The 22396-nt window shown below is 43.7% G+C and overlaps 1 protein-coding gene across 8 annotated transcripts in view; it reads right to left on the bottom strand.

The window, feature by feature from the left end:
• Positions 1 to 22396, bottom strand: part of PIR (pirin) — a 158448-nt gene that overhangs the window by 78570 nt on the left and 57482 nt on the right. For all 8 annotated transcript variants that reach the window (XM_072816640.1, XM_072816638.1, XM_072816635.1 and 5 more), the window contains one exon: positions 10945 to 11037. In XM_072816640.1, the coding sequence (XP_072672741.1) occupies positions 10945 to 11037 (93 nt within the window). The remainder of the gene's footprint in view (positions 1 to 10944; positions 11038 to 22396) is intronic.

Genomic DNA, 22396 nt, shown 5'->3' with positions numbered 1-22396 from the left:
ACAAGCAGACTCTGCACTGAGCGCAGAGCCCGATGTGGGGCTCGATCTCACGACACTGAGACGGAGACTGGAGCCAAAACCAACTGACTGGGCCACCCAAGCACCTGTGCAAGGAGTTTTTTTTATCACATACTGATCTATGTTCATTCACTCTGGACTTAATTTCAGTCTCACTTCAAAAGCGTTATTTGGTGACAAAAAAGGATGTTTAATGACTGGTTTACTGTCTTTATTACATCCCCTCTTCCAACGTGTCTGTGTAAGAACTCTAGGAATGTAGCCTCTCAGACACGAGTGGTTTCTGTTTGTAATTGTAACAGGGGGGGAGGTGGGGCAGAGGGGGAAACCTGCTGGGGATGTATCTGAATTACTTTTGAAGACTAATTCAGTTAATTGCTGCTTTCCCTCCTGTGACCGATGCTTCTAGACATAGGCCAGGGTTTCATTCTCTGCTGTGGGAACTGGCCCCTGTGCTGCAGGACGTTCAGCAGCATTCCTGGCCTCTATTCACTAGATGGCAGCAGCACCCTCCAGTTGGTATAACCAGCAATGTCCCCAGAAATGGCCACATTGACCCCACTTAGTCAAAGTCACCCCCACTTGAGAACCACTGACGTAGACAGTCTAAAATCCCAACTTTGGGACTAAAGATCATACTATTTAGAATGACAGTATTAACGTGGGAGTTTCAGGATATAAAACATTGGTCATTCATTCATAACTGAAGGTCACACCCTGCTGTGAAGGCCTTTCCCAAATAACGGCCCAACCTACAGCTTGAGATCCCACCCCACTCTACACATCCAATTTTTTTTTAATTTATCCCACAGAGTTTTTATTTATCTTTTTAAGTGAGCTCTATGCCCAACATGGGGCTGGAACTCATGACCCTGAGATCGAGTCACATGGTCTACTGAGCCAGCCAGGTGCCCGCTCTACACATCTAATTCTTAGTCTGACTACTTCCTCACTATTTCTAGAATATCGCCATACCACGCCCTCTACCTTTTCCTCCACTGTCCAGAGAGTTCTAACTTATTCCTTAAGATTGTACCAAATGGCCAATTTTCTGCTGAAACTCTCCCAGACCTTTCTGTGAGAAATGCTAGCTTCTCCCTCAGAACGTGAAACTTCATCAACAGGACCTCTCTTGTCCCTCCTTAATTATTTTCTAATGGTCTTGCAAACTGGAAGTCCTCTGCCCCCACTTGGGAACTCACATTCACACGCACATGCAGGCTTGCACACAGGTAGCTGTTGACTGGAACAGAACACAAACCCGGTTGATTTTATGTGCAGAGGCCAGACCCAAGTCAGAGAGGCCTCGGCAAGAGTTCCTAGAGAGCCAGTGAGCACCAGGAGCTTCACCAGCCACGAGAGCACTGCTGATCTTATATGGTACGTGAAGAGGGAATTTTGAAAATACTGATTATTTGAATAACCAATACACATTGCTCAAAAGTGAAAGGCACAACAAGAAAAAAGAGGAATAGAGTGAAAATGAACTTTCTCCTCCTCACCGCTCGGTAACCTTCCCTGGAAGGCATAGGACCGGCTTCCTGGGTGTCCTGCAGAGATGATGTAGGCATACCCAAGAATCAAGGTCTAAGTGGGATACCTGTCCCATCAACATGTCCATCAACACATGACCAATAAACAAAACGGGACATATCCATACGATGGGTAATTATTCAGCCATAAAAATGACTTAAGTGCTGACACACATCACCACATGCAAGGGCCTTGAAAACATTCGCCAAGTGAAAGAAAACAGACACAAACGACCAGATATCATCTGATTCCTTTTATATGAAATGTGCAGAGGGACACCTGGGTGGCTCAGCAGTTGAGCATCTGCCTTCGACTCGGGTCATGATCTCAGGGTCCTGGGATCGAGCCCCACATCGGGCTCCCTGCTCAGTGGGGGAGTCTGTTTCTCCCTCTGCCTCTGCCTCTGCCTGCCGCTCCCCCTGCTTGTGCTCTCTCTTTCTCTCTCAAATAAATAAAATCTTTTAAAAACTAAAATAAGCCTGATGAAAATGTGCTGGAATTGGTGGTGATAGCTCACAATACCGTGAAAATACTAAAAACCACTAAATATTTTCAAAAAGCTTTGTGACTCTGTATCTGTCGTTAAGCGTTGATTTTCTAAGCACCATCTTTTGGAATTGTAATGTGAATTTTGGAGTTCTCTTTTCTTTGAATCAATGTAGAAGTAATCACTCATTAAAACAGCCCATTTGGGGATCCCCAGGTGGCTCAGCGGTTTAGCACTTGCCTTCAGCCCAGGGCACAACTTGGAGACCTGAGTTCGAGTCCCACATCAGGCTCCCTGCATGGAGCCTGCTTCTTCTTCCTCTGCCTGTGTCTCTGTGCCTCTCTCTCTCTCTCTGTATCTCTCATGAATGAGTAAATAAAATCTTTAAAAAATAAATAATAATAAATAAAACAGCCTATCCTTCCCACAGCACAATTGATAATAAGCCATTTTTAAAAACAATAAAGGTAAGGATGCTTAGGTGGCTCAGTGGGCTAAGCATCTGACTCTTGATTTCGACTCAGGACATGATCTCAGGGTCGTGAGAACAAAGTACTAAATGAATAAATAAATAAATCTTTTTAAAAAAAGAATAAAAGTAGTCTTTGCTTTTTTTAAAATATTTTTAAAGATTTATTCGAGAGAGAGAGAAAGAGTGGGCCCAAAAGGGGGGAGGGAAGGAGAGAAGCAGACTCCCCGCTGAGCAGAGAGCAGGACTCGGAGCTCTGATTGCAGGACCCTGGGATCATGACCTGAGCTGAAGGCAGACGCTTAATCAACTGAGTCACCCAGGTGCCCTAGTCTTTGCTTTTTATACAAATCCTACACTAATGCCATAATGGTTCTGTCACTTTCCAACTATCATGGAGATTATTCTATATTTGAACATGTCAAGCTGTGGCATTCTCCTTAATGGCTGTAGAGCACGTCACTGCAGGGACACATGTGTTTAAACCACTAGTTCTCAGGCAGCCCGGGTGGCTCAGCAGTTTAGTGCCGCCTTCAGCCCAGGGCCTGATCCTGGAGACCTGGGACCGAGTCCCATGTTGGGCTCCCTGCATGGAGCCTGCTTCTCCCTCCGTCTGGGTCTCTCTGCTCCTCTCTCTCTGTATGTCTTTCATGAATAAATAAATAAAAATCTTTAAAAAAAAAAAGCAACCCACAGAATGGGAGAAAATATTTAAAAATGAAAAAATAAACCATTAGTTCTCGCCTGGGGGCCATTTGGTAGCCTCCCCAACGCACACAGTAGGCAATATCTGGAGATATTTTTTGTTGTCACCACTGGAAGTGGTAGGGGGAGGGGGGGGCTACTGGCATCTAGTGGAGAGAGGCCGGGGAAGCTGCTCAGCATCCTGCAATGCACAGGATGGCCCTCACAGTAGAGTTATCCTCTCAAAATGTAACAGTCCCCAGGTTGAGAAGCCTTGATTTAAACAGCCCATGATTAGGGACGCCTGCATGGCTCAGCGGCTGGGTGCACACCTTCGGCTCAGGTTGTGATCCCAGGATCCGGGATCGAGTCCCACATCAGGCTCCCCACAAGGAGCCTGCTTCTCCCTCTTCCTGTGTCTCTGCCTCTCTCTCTCAGTCTGTGTCTCTCGTGAATAAATAAATAAATCTTTAAAAAAAATAAACAGTCCATGATTAAGGAAAATTTAAATTTTTTACAATATTTGCTTTTACAAATAATGTTGAATATGCCATCTTCCAGATATGCAACTTCCTCATATGCAATTTCCAGATATATAATGATTCCCCTATTATTTTGAATGCTTACTTTATTCCCCTTGTACGAACTTTTTTTTTGTACGAACTTTTTAAAACTGGAATAAAGATGCGTATAATAAGCCTTTGTTCTTACTTTATTTTTTTGTTTTGTTTTTTCTGTTTTGTCCAGAAAATTATTAGATTTCTAAAAGTAGGGGCAGCCCGGGTGGCTCAGCAGTTTAGCGTCGCCTTCAGCCCAGGGTGTGATGTGCTCCCTGCGTGGAGCCTGCTTCTCCCTCTGCCTGTGTCTCTGCCTCTCTCTCCATGTGTCTTTCATGAACAAATACATAAAATCTTTTTAAAAAAGAAAAAACAGATTTCTAAAACTAGGATTACTGGGATAAAGGAGAAAAAACTTTTTCCCCTGAGGTATCTGGGGCTCCCACTGCTACTATGAAGGGGTATCTCCCTCCTTCTATCTGATTATTGCTTTCATGTTTCATGCCGGAAAGTGAGTGACCTGTGCACGGGGATTTTATATCGAGCCACTTACAAGGAGCTTTTGGCTGATGCTCTCAGCACGGTGGTGAAGGTGGCTCTCGCTTCCTTCCTATACTCTGTTGAGCCTCAACTCCAGATCATATCAAACAAACATAGGAGCTAAAACCTCCATGCATGGCTTCTGGACAAGTCCTGCGCCCTCCGCCCTCCTCCAGTCACATCACCTCCCAAAGCGGGATGCGGTCACTGTGCGGTTTGCTTCATCACCGTATTACCTCCAAATAAGTACTTTTTCCTCCTCCTCTCTGACAGCTGTAACTCTCAGTAATGGCTTCAAAGCTTCTAGAGCCAGGTTAAATCGCAGTGGCGCTGGCAAACAGTCTTGTCTGCTCTTCCCTGCAATTAACAGGATTATGTGTAATACCTCCGTGGTAGATAGGACATGGGAAGTTCACTGAATGGTCTTCAGGATACTGAGAAAGGACCCTTCTTTGCCATTTTTTGTAGAATCGTTGTTTTTTCTTTGCCAAATGGGTTCTGATTTTTTTTTTAATTTTATTTATGATAGTCGCACACACAGAGAGAGAGAGAGAGAGGCAGAGACACAGGCAGAGGGAGAAGCAGGCTCCATGCACCGGGAGCCTGACATGGGATTCGATCCCGGGTCTCCAGGATCGCGCCCTGGGCCAAAGGCAGGCGCCAAACCGCTGTGCCACCCAGGGATCCCCTGGGTTCTGATTTTTTATCAAGCTTTCTAACCCCCACCCCCCCCAACCCCGTCCCAGCTTTGATTAGACAATGGCATGGTTTGGTTTTGAGACTACACAGAAAGCTAGAGAAAGCAGGCTGTGTGGGAGACGGGAGGCTTGAGTCAGTCGTAAGTTTGAGGGGTGAATCACCCGGACCCTTCCCTTCCTGTCCAGGATATCGTCCAGGCATTGCATGCAAATGCTGCTGGCTGCCATCCAGTAAACAGGAGTGTGGCTTTTCTGATGGGCACACCCTTGCAAACAGGACGGGTCTGTTCTCCTGAACAAAAGCAAAGAACCTGCTGAGGCTTGCAGTGAAAAACTTGAAAAAAGCACTTCTAAGCCCTGCTAAGGACCCAGGAGACAAGGTCATCCCGAGGTGTCCCTGCCGCATGACGGTTTGCTCCTAACTGTCCTTAAATGTCACTAAGTGGGAGTGACCCCCCATGCTGCCTTCCCCAAAACTTGGGGGTTCCCAGGAGCGTGGGACTTCCAGCGCTACAACTAGGGCAGTCCCGAGGCTGTCATTTAAAGGATGACTTTGAAAGGCACAAAAACAGGTGAGAAGTTCATCAACAACGTGCTGAACTTGAACTGCTTCTTTTTGGAGCTAAACTACACAAGGCGTGGGCTCTCCAGATCATTCGGTCCGGCCGTTCAGAGCTGCCCTAAGCAAATCAAGGTATCAGGCCTGACCAGAAATAGGTAACTGCAAAATTATCCCGGCCTTTACCACTCCGCTCTTTTTATTTCTTTAAAGATTTTATTTATTTATTCATGAGACAGACGCAGAGACACAAGCAGAGGGAGAAGCAGGCTCCCTGCGGGGGGCGGGAGGGCAATGCGGGACCCCATCCCAGGACCCCAGGATCATGACCTGAGCCAAAGGCAGGTGCTCAACCACTGAGCCAACCAGGTGTCCCCACCACTCAGCTCTTTTGAAAACAGTGTTCCCCAGAGTCCTAACTCCAGGCAGGAAATGCTGAATGCATCGTCCCTTTTGTCTTGTGACCTCCAGCTGTGCCTCCTTTTCCGGAACGTTCCTTCTTCCTCATTTTTCAGGCAAGTTTTTAACAGAAAATATATAGTTATCTAAACCATTAGGTTTAAAAAAAAGATTACCGACTAACAGTAAAATCAGGTCCTCGCTCTTATCTCATCGAATTATAGTATTTCTGGTTCAGAAGATCATCTCGATGGGCATTTCTCCAATCTTACCTGCACATATCAATCACTCGAGGATGCTGATGAAATGCAGATTATTTGTCTACAGATCAGAGGTGCAGCCTGAGGTTCCAGGTGATACCACTGCTGTTTCATGTTTTAACTTGAGGTAATAAGAACTTTGTAGAATAACATTCTCCACATTTCTTTGATTACGTATCACTCTTAGTTTAAAAAAGTGCGAGCATACACTCATAATGTATATATCTATTTATATTTTACATTCATGAGTTAGTAGTACAGCATAATTGCATTTTTATTTAAAAAAATTAATGTCCGGGGATCCCTAGGTGGCTTAGCGGTTTGGCGCCTGCCTTCGACCCAGGGTGTGATCCTGGAGTCCTGGGATCGAGTCCCACATCGGGCTCCCTGCATGGAGCCTGCTTCTCCCTCAGCCTGTGTCTCTGCCTCTCTCTCTGTGTCTATCATGAATAAATAAATAAAATTTAAAAAAAATTAATGTCCATCGGGGGCACCAGGGTGGCTCAGTGGTTGAGCGTCTGCCTTTGGCTCAGGTCGTGATCCTAGGGTCCTGGGATGGAGTCTCACATCAGGCTACCCGTAGGGAGTCTGCTTCTCCCTCTGCCTGTGTCTCTACGTTTCTGTGTCTCTCATGAATAAATAAATAAAGCCTTTAAAAAAATTAATGTCCATCAGCACAGCACTGACTTCTGTAGCACACACCCTATTTTGAGGACCACTAATCCTGAAAACACACCCATTATGTTAACATTCCGTGAATGCTCATATTTCTCCAGGCATAAGAAACTCACTTTGATTCGGGAAGCCTATTCTATATTTTATATACATAGTCTATGTTTATTAGAAAGTTCTTCCTTCTATTGGTTTGTCTGTATGCTTTGTATCCAAAGGTTTACCTTTGGGCGCAGGCAAAACCAGCCTAATCCCTCTTAACACTACTGCAACTGCTATCACTGAGAAGGGCTTGATTTCCTTAACACAGAAGCTTCTAGAACACCGTAAGAATACCAGCAACCCAAAAGAAAAAAAAAATAGGCCAAGCATATAAATATGGAAGGTAAACAAATATTTAAAAAGAAAAGATACTCAACCTTGTTCAGATAAGAGAAATGTAAATTAAAACTACGATGAGGTATTCTTTTTCACTTGTCAAAATGGCAAAGGTAAAGAAAAACTGGACAAATATATGATGTTGGTGATGCTAAGGGAAGACAGGCACCCTCCTCATACATTGCCGTGGTAATGTCAATTGGTACAACCTTCACGGGTAGTGCTTAAAAGATTAGTTTTTCAAATATGGGGAAAATACTAACAATATAATGTTAAATGAAAAAAAGGCAGAAAACGTACAGCATGATACCAGGAAAAAAGTACCGAAAGAAAATTCATCAAAGCAATAATGATACCTGTTCCTGGACAGCAAGACAACATAGCAGGTGATTCTGTTTTTTTTTTAAGATTGTATTTATTTATTTGAGAAAGTGATCTTGAGTGTGGGGGGGAGGGAGAGGGAGAGGGAGAGGGAGGGAGACGGAAACCCCCGCTGAGCAGGGAGCCTGATGCGGGCTCCATCCTAGGGCTCCGGGATCATGACCTGAGCTGAAGGGCAGACACTTAACCACCTGAGCGCCCCCTGGCTCTGTTTTTTTTTTTTTTTTTTTTTTTTTAGATTTTATTCACTCATTCTTTAGAGAGAGAGAGAGAGAGAGAGGCAGAGACACAAGCAGAGGGAGAAGCAGGCTCCATGCGCCAGGAGCCCGACGTGGGATTCGATCCCTGGTCTCCAAGATCGCGCCCTGGGCCAAAGGCAGGTGCCAAACCGCTGCACCACCCAGGGATCCCCCAAATACCAATGTTCTAGAGCTGAACTCCTTCCCTGTTTGAAGTTGAGCACCTTACAATTTACACATTGCAAGTTGCAAAGGAAATTAAGTTTCCTTTTCACAATGGGAAAGAAAGCAATGTGTGCCATCACTGGTTTTATTTAATACATTCATCGTCTTTAGCAAAAGTTCTGTTGTTATTATCCAATTACACTCAGCCAGTAGGTACTGAGTGTCACCAGCTGCAGAACACGGAGAGGCATGGGATTATCTCAGCTGAAGCAATTTACAGTGCTCTTGACCATGGGAGGGGAGGTTAAGGCAACTCCTAACTCTAATACATGACAGAACAGGATCGAGGCCACCGTAAAGATCTAATGTGCAGGAGACTAGTAAATAGAATGCTGTGGGGACCAAGCGAAGGAGAAAGTGTCCCCTCTTGAGATTGTCTCGTGAAACTTGATGGAGACAGTGACATCTGAAAAGACCTTGAGGGATTATTACAACTGGAGCTGTGAAAGTGGTGAGAACAGCCTGATACCAGAAGCAGAGGAGCACAGCGGGGAGACGTGCTCAGGGACCCAAGTCAGAATGCAGCACGGGTGGGTGGAGGGTAAGTAAAAGGAATGGCTTCCATGACTGCTGTAAGGCAAGACACAACCCCCCCAAAGTGCTAACAGAGAAGAGAATTGGAAGCCCAATGGCTAAGTGAGGGAGGGAGACCGGTCCAACTACCTTGAGCCTTTATATTATTTCCAGAAGCTTCTTGGTTTACTCAACCTTGACACTGCAGTGGTTAACTCTTTACTGGTCCGTCTTTCACCTCCCTAACCAGATTGCAAACTAGAGGCGAGCAGGGGCCAAGTCTCCTTCTTCCTTAGCCTCCCTCCCGCCTGCCACCCACGCTCCCCAACACACGAACACACACACCCAATCTACAAAAGATCGCCTGACACCAATATCTGCATGTCGCCAGTCTTTAGTAAATATTTACACATTCAACAATTGGCTTGACAAACACACTGAGCCCCAGTCTGTTTCCTAATACAGGTTCCTCCCACGGAGCAGATGGTTGCAGTTTCTTCTTAACTGTCCCTACGCTTTCCCAGAATATAGGTACATGTGGAGAATAAGAATCTTTCAAAGTGCCACAATACTGTATTATACATTTTTATCTCCCTATCTCAAATGGAAAATAAGTGTTCAGCACAATCTCTACAAATCTTAGTTAAATTTGTAAATGTATCGGTCTGACCTTAAAATCCTGATTTTTAGGCTATATTCCATTTCAGCCCTCAATTCTATAATTCCTTAGAATTGATTTTAAATACTAATAGTGTTCTTAGATTGTCTTTGGAGTTTAAAATATTACATGAGATTGGGCAGCCCAGGTGGTTCAGCGGTTTAGCGCCGCCTTCAGATCATCAGGTTGTGATCCTGGAGACCTGGGATCGAGTCCCGAGTCGGGCTCCCTGCATAGAGCCTGCTTCTCCCCCTGCCTGTGTCTCTGTCTCTCTCTCTCTGTGTCTCTCATGAATAAATAAATTTAAAAAAATACTACATGAGATTAATCATTTCTGAATATTTTTGAAGAAAAATACATTTTCTACATAAAATTATTTAAATCACATCTTAAATTGTTTCTTCTCTCACAAATTATTTTAATTATGTAGAAATTTTAAGAAGTCCATTTCTTTTTAATTTATGTATATTTTTAAAATTATGTATATTTTTTGAGAGGAAGTGGGAGAGGGGTAGAGGGAGAGGGAGAGAATCCCAAGCAGACTCCAAGCCCAGTGCATGAGCCCCACATGGGGCTCAATCTCACAACTCCGAGATCATGACCTGAGGTGAAATCAAGAGTCTGATGCCCAACCGACTGAGCCATCCAGGTGCGCCAGAAGCCGATTCTTGCTCTTTATTAACTGCTCAAATAAAAATGTTTCCAGTGGCACCAGTTCAAAGAATATTAAAAACAACAAATATTTATTTTTTAAAGATTTATTTATTTATTCATGAGAGACAGAGAGAGAGAGAGAGAGAGAGAGGCAGAGATATAGGCAGAGAGAGAAGCAGGCTCCATGCAGGGAACCCTATGTGGGACTCGATCCCAGGACCCTGGTATCACGCCCTGGGCTGAAGGCAGAGGCTCAACCGCTGAGCCACCCAGGCATCCTCAAAACAGCAAATATTTAAATTTGAATATGCTTTGTGTGACATATGTGGCTTGCCATAGTAGCTGGTCTACAGCTAAGAACTTATAAATTAATTTAACTATTATTCATTGTTTCTAACTTTGAATTTTCTATTAGAAGTTATTACTAAGGGCACCTAGCTGGCTGAGTCAGAAGAGTATGCGACTCTTGATCTCAAGGTCATGAGTTTGGGATCCCTGGGTGGCTCAGCAGTTTAGCGCCACCTTCAGCCCAGGGCGTGATCCTGGAGTCCCGGGATCGAGTCCCATATCGGGCTCCCTGCATGGAGCCTGCTTCTCCCTCTGCCTGTGTCTCTGCCTCTCTCTCTCTCTCTCTGTCTCTCATGAATAAATAAAATCTTTTTTTAAAAAAAAAGGTCATGAGTTCAAGCCCCACTTGGGTGTAGAGATTACTTAAATAAATATTTTTTAAAAAGAAGTGACCATTAGGTTTTGAGGCACCTGGGTGGCACAGTTGGTTGAGTGTCCAACTCTTGGTTTCAGCTCAGGCTGTGATCTCAGGGTCATGAGGTCAAGCCCTGAGAGGGCTCTGTGCTCAGCTCAGAGTCTGCTTAAGACTTTTTCTCCCTCTCCTTCCCCCCTCCCCCATGTGCGCTCTCTCAAATAAATAAATACGTCTTTAAAAAAAGAAATGATTACTAGATTTAATAACAGAGGCAAATTTAAAGATACTCACTTTTGTAGTCAAATTATTTTACTTACCGTCTCAAAACCTCGATGTGGGTGATCAGGAAATCCGCCTGGTCTACCGCCTTTAAATTCATCAAACAGCAAAAATGGATCCAGATTTTTTAACTGAAATAAAAATTAAATCCAGCAGATTAGACATGCCTTTTAAACCACATAGTAGGGGCTATATTCATGGACAGATCTAGCAAAACTCACTGAGAACGACATAGCTAATGAGGAACTTTTGCAATGAAAATTACTTTTGGGAAAGAACTCCTTGCACACACACACACACACACACACAAGAACTAAATTAAAGAGCTGATTTTGTAAGAAGTACAAAGAGAGGAAAAACATTTCATGATCATCTAAGACTAAACGGTTAAGCACAAACAAGATATTGTCTCTCCTAAACAGAATAAAAATATCAGGGACTTCAGGCCCCCCTGGAGAAGGTTGACGTTTATAGAATATTGAGGTTTCCTATACATAAACAGTTAACTCCATCTATTTGCAGGTTTTATTTATTTTTTTAAGATTTATTTATTTATCCATGAGAGAGAGAGAGAGAGGCAGAGACACAGGCAGAGGGAGAAGCAGGCTCCCTGTGGAGAGCCTGATGTGGGACTTGATCCCAGGACCCTGGGATCATGCCCTGGGCCGAAGACAGACACTCAACCACTGAGCCACCCAGGCATCCCTATTTGGGGCTTTTAAAATGTCTCTTAATAGGATTCATAATTTTCTCCATACATATATTTTTTTTAATTTATAGGGGGTCCCTGGGTGGCACAGCGGTTTAGCGCCTGCCTTTGGCCCAGGGCGCAATCCTGGAGACCCGGGATCGAATCCCACGTCGGGCTCCCTGCATGGAGCCTGCTTCTCCCTCTGCCTGTGTCTCTGCCTCTCTCTCTCTCTCTCTGTGTGACTATCATAAATAAAAATTTAAAAAAATTTATAGGTAATGTTTTTAATGACATCATAAATAGGATTTTTTTATTTTGTTTTTGAACAGTATGCTACTAGGGAATAAAAATGTGAATAGAAAGGTGATTTTTGAACATCACTAAGCTCTTATTAATTTTAATAATCTATCCATAGCTTCTTTTGGGTTTTTTTTCGGGGACATTCAGATCACCAGTGTATTTATCAATGAGCTTTTGCTCAGTAGTTCACAAATCACTTGTTGCCTGCATTAGATTAAAGCTATGCCAGGCTGCTGTTTTTCTGGGTTCTGCTAGGCTTGGCTGGTCTCCACATGGATTCTCATTCTCAAGCACAAGCTGAAATAGTGGCCACCTTCTAGGACATGCTGTTCTTATAACCAAGGACAAGAGCAAATGGAAGCCAAGCCAACAGCACACAATCACATTAACACGTCCCATTAGTCACAGCATGTGACATGGCCAAGCCCAAGGCAGGAGGACCACACTCAAACCCTGCCTATGGGACTCACTGGTAATGCACCTAAAAGTGGGTGTGAGTGTACAATCCCTTGGTGGGGGGCAGTGACTATCTGGGAATAATATTCCAACCAACACCCATCAACAAATAAATAACTGAGGTTTTTCCCCCTTCATTTGCAATCCTTACATGTTCTATTTCTTTTTCTGGTCTTTTTGCAAGCTAGTGTGTCTACAACAAGGCTGAGTAGAAATGATGGTAAATAGATGTCCTTGTTTTCTTCCTGATTTTACAGATTGCTTTTTCAAGATTCACCAGCACACGGGTTGTTTAACGCAAGGGTTTTGCAGATTCCCTTCGTAAGATGAAAGTCTTCCTCTTCCATTTTTAGTTTATGGATTTTTTGGATAGACACAGGTGTTGACTTTTATTGAATGCTTTTTCTGCACTCCTGAGATACTTTTCTCTCCTTTCATCTCTCAGTGGTGGTAAAGTACATAACTAGATTTTCTAACATTAAGCCAAATTTGCTAGGTCCCGACAATCCAAACTTTGTTCGTGATGTATTATCTTTTTTATACACTGCCGTATCTGGGTGGTTAATCTTTTGCTAATGACTCTTGCAAAAATGTGCATAAAAGCGATGTCATTATCCTTTCACTTGCTGTCCTTGTCTGGTCTTGACTGTAAGGCAACATTGTTTAATGAAGTGATGTCAAGACTCCCTGGAGCTTCAGCTCCTGGACAGTTTGTGCAGTACCGGAGTTTTCCGTATCTTAAATATTGGGTGAAATCTGTAAAATCTTCTGGACCTCTTGTCTTTATAATAGACTGTTAAAATACTGACTCCACTGCATTATGGCCATGAAACTTTTCAGACTTTCTTCTTTCTTTCTCATTGTTTTTGGACTCTCAGAATTTCTCCAGCTTCCTGGCAGCTGAGCTAATTACGTTTTTAAGTTGTGTGTTTCAGCGTAGCTACTCGGTCATATTGCTTGAAATGAGGGTACTAGGCCCTCTCTTTGTCCCTGTGTCCGGTTTTGACTCTCTTATTTTCACTTTCCATAGGAAAAAACACACACACGTACACACACACACACACACCAGATACTGTGCACACACAGAAATTCGACAAGCCACTGCAAGTTTTTCACCTAGCCAAGTCTCCACTTTAAAATGTGGACTGTCACCCATAAAAAGCTTGGGCCACTTTGCAGCCCATCTCAGTCCAGTGTGTCCTCAGGAAATGCAGTGAAACGTTAAAAAGTAACCAAAAAGCAAAACATTTATTGACTTCTCACCCAATCACCCAAGAAGGCGTCTCAACTTCTACATTTCAAACTGCCCTCACTGCTGTCCAGCATGTCCCCTGTGTTTCCATCTTCCCTCACTCGACTCCTCACACCCTCAGGAGGGTGCTCCTCTTCTCCTCCCCTCACACCTTCTGAATGGACGGTCTCTTCCACCGTGAACTCTCTGCCCCTTCCAGTGAAAAGCAATCTTGGATCTTTTCAATCTTACCCTATCGCTCATAACTCCACTTCAGCTCAATGAAAGCCCATGAATGGAACTGGGGTTGGGAGGAGAGGGTGAAAATTCTCCTATCTTATTATTTATTTTTCCTCTCTCAGGATACTCTGTGGCTCAAAGGACTGGAAGCAATGAATGTAAAGCAGCTGGGCCAATGCCTGGAGTGCGGCAGGTCTGACACAGATGAGTGGGATCTGCTACCAAACGCCTACAAATCTCTGAGCCACAAAGTCCCCACCTGCAAAAGAAAGGGTGCAGATGGCTTTTCAAGATGGCTTTTTAGTTCTACGCTATTAGGGTGCTACGGTATGAAAATGTGGGTAAGGATGAGATGAGTATGTATTGCTTCTCGGTATCAGTTTGGTGTCCAAAAGATAGATACAGGGGATTAAGAGGCACAAATTACGAGTTATAAAATAAAGAAGTCATGGGGATATAGAGCACAGCCTAGGGAATATAGTCAATAACGCTGTAACCGCCGTATGCTGACAGGTGGTGACTACACTTGCGGTGGCGAGCATTTTGTAATGTATATAAATATCAAATCACTGTGTGGCACACCTAAACTAATATGCTATCAAATATACTTCAGTAGAAAAGTACAAATACTATAACACACACAAGTAAAAAAATGAAGAGAGATTCACATGACCAAATATGTGCTGCTGTTAAATAAATCGTGAAAAGCAGAGGTTCCTATTTTCCAGGCCCACCCTCATCACCATCCATCGCTCACAGAACAAGAGTTAGTCATCGCTTGGAAAGTACTGTTTGTTCTATACTGATTGCACATTCGAGCCATCTGGTCACCAATGCACGACACAGGGACACACACAGGAAGAAAGGCAGCACAAGGAAAAGCCTGCCGAAGCCAGGGACTGGCTGAAGAGAGCCAGAAGGATCAAGTGTTTATGGCCAAAAGATGGGGTCCACGTGTGAGACACTCTTCCTCCAACAAGCAAGATGTACCTCGTACTAAAGTGTGATCTGCGCGGTTGGGTGGCAGGCCTTATTAAAGTTCCTCACATTCTAGGGGCACGTGGGTGGCTCAGTTAAGCATCTGCCTGTAGCTCAGGTCCCTGCGTTGGGCTCCCTGTTCAGTAGGGAGCCTGCTTCTCCCTCTCCCTCTTCCTGCTCATGCCCCCTCAGTCCCAGTCAAATAAATAAATAAATAAATAAATAAATAAATAAATAAATAAATCAAATCTTAAAAATAAAGTTCCTAACATTCTGTAAGCATTCAGCAAGTATCCAAGGGCATGTCAAAGAAACGTGTGATCTGTATGCAGGATCTGATTGACAGGAGTGCTCGGATTCTCTACATTTTGACTTGGTCACCACCTCATTCACAACTGATGATCTTTTTGAAGTTTTGGAGCCAAATTTCCTTTCCTTCACACCGTTCCAAATCCTTTAGCAGCCAAATTCAGGTGACAGCTTCCAGGCTATTTCTGTTGATGTCTGAAGAAGGCCAGTCAAAACCTGTGGCCACCACCCCAAGTGTGTGGCACTCCCTCTATAAGGCTCCAGCTGTCTGGTGTTCTATTTAAATCAGGAAGAGGGACACCTGGGTGGCTCAGTGGTTGAGCATCTACCTTTGGTTCAGGGCATGATCCCGGAGTCCTGGGATCGAGTCCCAAGTCAGGCTCCCTGCATGGAGCCTGCTTCTCCCTCTGCCTATGTCTCTGCCTCTCTCATGAATAAATAAATAAAATCTTTTAAAACGCTTTTTTAAAAATAAAAATAAATAAATCAGGAAGAACTGCACGTAGCTACCAGGAAGGTCAATTCTATGTGGAGAGGGCCAACATCATGCTTTGTTATGATGCCCCACTGAATCTAGAATAATTCTGTGTGTATAGGAGCTACTACAGACATCCCAAGTGGGACTTGAGTCAGGCCCCTAGTCACCCTTGTAGCTGGGTCTGGTCCTTTGACTGACTCTGGCTAATGAGAGGTAGGTAGAAGTCGCTGGGTGGGCCTTTCAGGGAAATCCTTTACATCTAAAAAAGGAGTGGACAGCTGGGACCTCTCCTTTTGGTCTTTCCCTTCTTGCTCCTCTCTGTGCCCAAGGGCAAGTGGTTGCTATTGCCCCAACAGCTGTCTTGGGCCATAAGGTGATGTACTGAGAACGTTCTAAAAATGATGAACTAGGGCAGCCTGGGTGGCTCAGCGATTTAGCACCACCTTCAGCCCAGGGCATGATCCTAGAGACCCGGGATCGAGTCCCATGTCGGGCTCCCTGCATGGAGCCTGCTTCTCCCTCTGCCTGTGTCTCTGCCTCTCTCTTTCTGTGTATGTCTCTTATGAATAAATAAATAAAATCTTTTTAAAAAATTTAAAAATAAAAATGATGAACTAAGATAGAATAAGCATAGGTCTCCGAAAAGTGGGGAGCCTTGAGGCCCACCCTAGACTGTCTACTTTTGGGTAGTCACACAGCTGAACCTGACCTTGATAGAAGAGTAATAATGCCTGTGGCGGCAGCCTGGAACCAGCTGAGATCCCACCCGCCCAACACCCAACCAAACCCCAGCCTGTATCAAGGCCACATGGCAGCAGCAGAAGGGAGAAGGCCATTGAAGGCCGACTCCAGCAGCTTAGACTACCTCCCGGTAGCACCTAGACAGGGACCCGATGGGAACGATGGAAAGGTAGAAGGAAACTGCCCCCATGTAGTCCAGACCTGGATCCAGACTCCCTTTGAATGGATTTGCCCTATGACTCTACGCCCCTCTACCATGACTCAACTTCCAGGGACCCTGCTAATGGAGGGCACCACCTAGAGGCTGCGTCAATCAGGACCGAGGTTAGTCAAGGTTATTTGATGATAGTAGGGGACTCTTAATAAATTTTTAAGTGTGTAATGGTATTTAAAGCTTTATAAATATAGGTCTTTTTTTATCTTTTAAAGTTCCTATCTTTTAGAGACACAAACTGAAATATTTAAAAGTAAAATAAAACAATTTGCTTTTAAAATACCCTGAGTACAGGAACACATGGGGGGATATAGAGGAAACCAGGATGTCTGGGAGTTGATCACTGTGGATGTTGGGTACGTGGAGGTTCATCATACTCTTCTCTCTACTTTTCTGTGTTCAAAATTCTTCCTGACAAAACAAATACGTATAAGAGGGGGTCCCAGGAAAATCACTTTCCACCAAGGGGTGTCCAGCGGGAAGGGCAGTGGAGCACAGAGTCAAGTACAAAGGAGTAGTGGGCTTCCCTCCTGTTGGGAGCACAGACGAACAAGCCGCTCAAACCATGCTATGCAGTCACTCGAATTCCAGTTTGGCTGCCTCGGCCCACGCAGAATTATAATGAACGGTACAAGCCAGCCCCCCTCCATCTCTTCTTTATGTTCATCACCCAAAGGCTCAGTGAAAGCTTTGTAAATTCCTCTACTACCTCATTCACAGCAATAGGGAACATGTCACTTAGGGCCACTAATACCAAACACTGTTGTCAATTCTACACTAACACAGCTCTGGGTTCCAAAGTGTCTGAGGTGTTTCTTCAGAGACAAAGCCTTGCTGCAAGAAGTTGGAAAGGTAACTGCCCTGAAACCGGATGGGTGCTTTCCTTCTCTGCTGATTGGAAGGTTAGGGGGTCGAACTTTCTGACAAGCCGGTAGGGTGCACGGTACTAAAAAATATGGTGACAATGTAAATGGTCAAAAGTAGGTCCATGAGTAAGACAATAACTGGAACACGTCATTGTTATTTAAATGATGTTCATGAAGGGGGTGCCTGGGTGACTCGGTTAAGCGTCCAACTCCTGATTTGGGCTCAGGTCGTGATCTCAGGGTCATGAGATCGAGGCCCACGCTGGGCTCTGCACTAGGCACGGAGTCTGCTTAAGATTCTCTCTCTCCAATCACCACCAATACCAAGGAAATACAAACAATATTAAAAACTTATTATGAGCAGCTATAGGCCAATAAATTAGGCAATCTAGAAGAAACGGATGCATTTCTGGAAAACCACAAACTACCAAAACTGGAACAGGAAGAAATGGAAAACCTGAACAGACCGATAACCAGAGAGGAAATGGAAGCAGTCATCAAAAACCTCCCAAGACACAAAAGTCCAGGGTCAGATGGCTTCCCAGGGAAATTCTATCAAACGTTTATAGAAGAAACAATACCTATTCTACTAAAGCTGTTTGGAAAGATAGAAAGAGATGGAGTACTTCCAAACTCGTGCTATAAGGCCAGCATCACCTTAATTCCAAAACCAGACAAAGACCCCACCAAAAAGGAGAATTATAGACCAATATCCCTGATGAACACAGATGCAAAAATTCTCAACAAGATACTAGCCAATAGGATCCAATAATACATTAAGAAGATTATTCACGGGATCCCTGGGTGGCGCAGCGGTTTGGCGCCTGCCTTTGGCCCAGGGCGCGATCCTGGAGACCCGGGATCGAATCCCACATCGGGCTCCCGGTGCATGGAGCCTACTTCTCCCTCTGCCTATGTCTCTGCCTCTCTCTCTCTCTCTCTCTGTGACTATCATAAATAAATAAAAAAAAAATTAAAAAAAAAAAAAGAAGATTATTCACCATGACCAAGTGGTATTTATCCCCAAGATGCAAGGCTGGTTCAATACTCATAAAGCCATCAATGTAATAGATCGTATCAACAAGAGAAAAAACAAGAACCATATGATCCTCTCAATAGATGCAGAGAAAGCATTTGACAAAATACAGAATCCATTCCTGATCAAAACTCTTCAGAGTGTAGGGATAGAGGGAACATTCCTCAGCATCTTAAAAGCCATCTACAAAACGCTCACAGCAAATATCATTCTCAATGGGGAAGCACTGGGAGCCTTTCCCCTAAGATCAGGAACAAGACAGGGATGTCCACTCTCACCACTGCTATTCAACATAGTACTAGAAGTCCTAGCCTCAGCAATCAGGCAACAAAAAGAAATAAAAGGCACTCAAATTGGCAAAGAAGAAGTCAAACTCTCCCTCTTCACAGATGACATGATACTCTACATAGAAAACCCAAAAGACTCCACCCCAAGATTGCTAGTAATCATACAGCAAATTGGCAGTATGGCAGGATACAAAACTAATGCCCAGAAATCAGTGGCATTTCTATACACTAACAATGAGACTGAAGAAAGAGAAATTAAGGAGTCAATCCCATTTACAATTGCACCCAAAAGCCTAAGATACTTAGGAATAAACCTAACCAAAGAGGTAAAGGATCTATACCCTAAAAACTACAGAACACTTCTGAAAGAAATTGAGGAAGACACAAAGAGATGGAAAAATATTCCATGTTCATGGATTGGAAGAATTAATATTGTGAAAATGTCAATGCTACCCAGGGCAATTTACACATTTAATGCAATCCCTATCAAAATACCATGGACTTTCTTCAGAGATTTGGAACAAATCATTTTAAGATTTGTGTGGAATCAGAAAAGACCCCAAGTAGCCAGGGGAATATTAAAAAAAGAAAACCATAGCTGGGGGCATCAAAATGCCAGATGTCAGGTTGTACTACAAAGCTGTGGTCATCAAGACAGCGTGGGACTGGCACAAAAACAGACACACAGATCAATGGAACAGAATAGAGAACCCAGGAATGGGCCCTCAATTCTATGGTCAACTAATATTCGACAAAGCAGGAAAGACTATCCACTGGGAAAAGGACAGTCTCTTCAACAAATGGTGCTGGGAAAATTGGACAGCCACGTGCAGAAGAATGAAACTAGACCACTCTCTTACACCAGACACAAAGAGATCTAAATGTGAGACAAGAATCCATCAAAATCCTAGAGGAGAACACAGGCAACACCCTTTCTGAACTTGGCCACAGGAACTTCTTGTAAGATACATCCATGAAGGCAAGGGAAACAAAGGCAAAAATGAATTATTGGACTTAATCAAGATAAAAAGCTTCTGCACAGCAAAAGAAACAGTCAACAAAACTAAAAGACAACCTACAGAATGGGAGAACCTATTTGCAAATAACATATCACATAAAGGGCTAGTTTCCAAGATCTATAAAGAACTTATTAAACTCAACAGCAAAGAAACAAACAATCCAATCATGAAATGGGCAAAAGACATGAACAGAAATCTCACAGAGGAAGACATAGACATGGCCAACAAGCACATGAGAACTTGCTCCGCATCACTGACCATCAGGGAAATACAAATCAAAAACACCATGAGATCCCACCTCACACCAGTGAGAATGGGGAAAATTAACAAGACAGGAAACAACAAATGTTGGAGAGGATGTGGAGAAAGGGGAACCCGCCTGCACTGTTGGCGGGAATGTAAACTGATGCAGCCACTCTGAAAACTGTGTGGAGGTTCCTCAAAGAGTTAAAAATAGACCTGCCCTATGACCCAGCAATTGCACTGCTGGGGATTTACCCCAAAGATACAGATGCAGTGAAACACCAGAACACCTGCACCCCAATGTTTATAGCAGCAATGTCCACAATAGCCAAACCGTGCAAGGAACCTCGGTACCCATCGAAAGATGAATGGATAAATGGATAAATTTTTAAAAAGATTTTTAAAAAATTTAAAAAAAGATTCTCTCTCCCTCTACCCCTTCCCCCCTCCTTGCATGTGGGCTCTCTCTCAAAAAAAATTTTTTTAACTGTGCATGAATTAATAATACCATGGGAAGTGCTTATGTTACCATGTTAAATGAAAAAAAAAATAAGGACACAATGTTGTCTATTTTGTATGATCCCCATGATGTAAAATATACAACTATATGGAGACAAAAGGAAACACCCTCTGCCTTAATCGTGATTAAACCCGGATGATGGCATTAGGAATGATTCCAATGCGCATATTTTTCCTGAGGGTAGTGGCATACATGGGAGACCCTCAGAATTAGCAGAATATGGGGGTCTTTAAAGCATAGGTTTTCAGCCAGGGACTCTTACCTGGGTACCATGGATTGAAGCCAGGGCGGCTATAAACTTGGCTGGGAAAAACATTACATCTTTATTTTCACTAACCTCTAACGGAAAAATTTTTTCTTCCGGAATTTTTTTTTTTTGTGGTAAAATGTACATAACAAAATTTACCACTTTAACTATTTTCAAGTATGTGGTTCAGTTTACACTGGTGGGCACGAGTCACCACCATGACCAGTCATCTCCAGACTGAAATTTAATACTTTAATCATGAATGCAAAGAACCACAGTAAATGACCAGGACCTGTGACTCTGTCACCACTAGAAATCAAAGCTGTTTTCATCTCACATGACAGCTGTTGCAGGCATACTGAACTACTTTTTAAAGACTTATGTAGTTATTTGGGGGGACGGGCAGAGGCAGAGGGAGAGAGAGGATCTCAAGCAGGCTCCACGCCTAGCACAGAGTCCAACGCGGGACCCGATCTCGGGACCCTGAGATCACAACCTGAGCTGAAACCAAGAGCCAGACGCTTAACAGACTGTGCCACCCAGACACCCTGGTATACTGAACTGTATTGTTCATGCTCCTCGCAGCTTTGAAATCAGGTAGTTATGTGACCTGCCACCAAATCTTGTTATTTAATGCAAAATTACTAGATTACAAATTCCTTTTGTAATATTGTGCTAGCCGTATTTCAATGTTTTCTTTTGTAATCCTATGTATTTTATTTCATGCCATTTAAAAAATATTATCCTGGAGCGCCTGGGTGGCTCAGTGGGGGAAGCATCTGCCTTCGGCTCAGGTCATGATCTCAGGGTCCTGGGATGGAGCCCCACACATCAGGCTCCCTGCTCAGTGGGGAGTCTGCACCTCCCTCTCCCTCTGCTGCTCCCCTTCCTGTTTGTGCGCGCTCTCTGTCAAATAAATAAACACAACATTTTTTAAAAAGATAAAAAACAGGGATCCCTGGGTGGCGCAGCGGTTTGGCGCCTGCCTTTGGCCCAGGGCCCGATCCGGGAGACCCTGGATCGATTCCCACGTCGGGCTCCCTGCATGGAGCCTGCTTCTCCCTCTGTCTGTGTCTCTGCCTCTCTCTCTCTCTCTCTCTCTCTGTGTGACTATCATAAATAAATAAAAATTTTTAAAAAAGATAAAAACATTATTCTGAGAGGAAACGTGTATGTTTCATCAGACCACCAATGGGGTTCACACACACACAAAAAAATTAAGAAACCCTGAGCAGATGTGTCCTGACAGATGGAGTAATTAAAGTATTAGTTACCTTCGACACACAATAACAATGATGGGTTTACTAATGGGTGTCCAAATTCTTTATAATTGTTCTGTTGATGTGGCCTAGTAGAATATGATTCCACATCCATCTGCATCTCCCCAACATCCACTGCGGATTTAGCCCTTTAGAATAATCCTGTTTGCATGTATCCCTTTGGAAAACAATGTCCGACACACCCCAAAAGATATTCACAGGTGAAAAGAAAGCTAATGGCAGAAAGAGTACGAGAATAAACGAGCCGATTTTAAGAAGAGAAACAAACTGACCTCATTTAAAAAAAAAAAAAGAATAAAGAATCCATTTCCCTAATATACTCCTTCCTTTATTCAAAAATATTTGGGGGGCAGG

This window comes from Canis lupus, chromosome X (assembly GCF_048164855.1).
Source record: "Canis lupus baileyi chromosome X, mCanLup2.hap1, whole genome shotgun sequence".
Classification (NCBI taxonomy): Eukaryota; Metazoa; Chordata; class Mammalia; order Carnivora; family Canidae; genus Canis; species Canis lupus.
The sequence above is the reverse complement of the archived record's forward strand: the minus strand, read 5'-3'. Positions and strand labels throughout refer to the sequence as shown.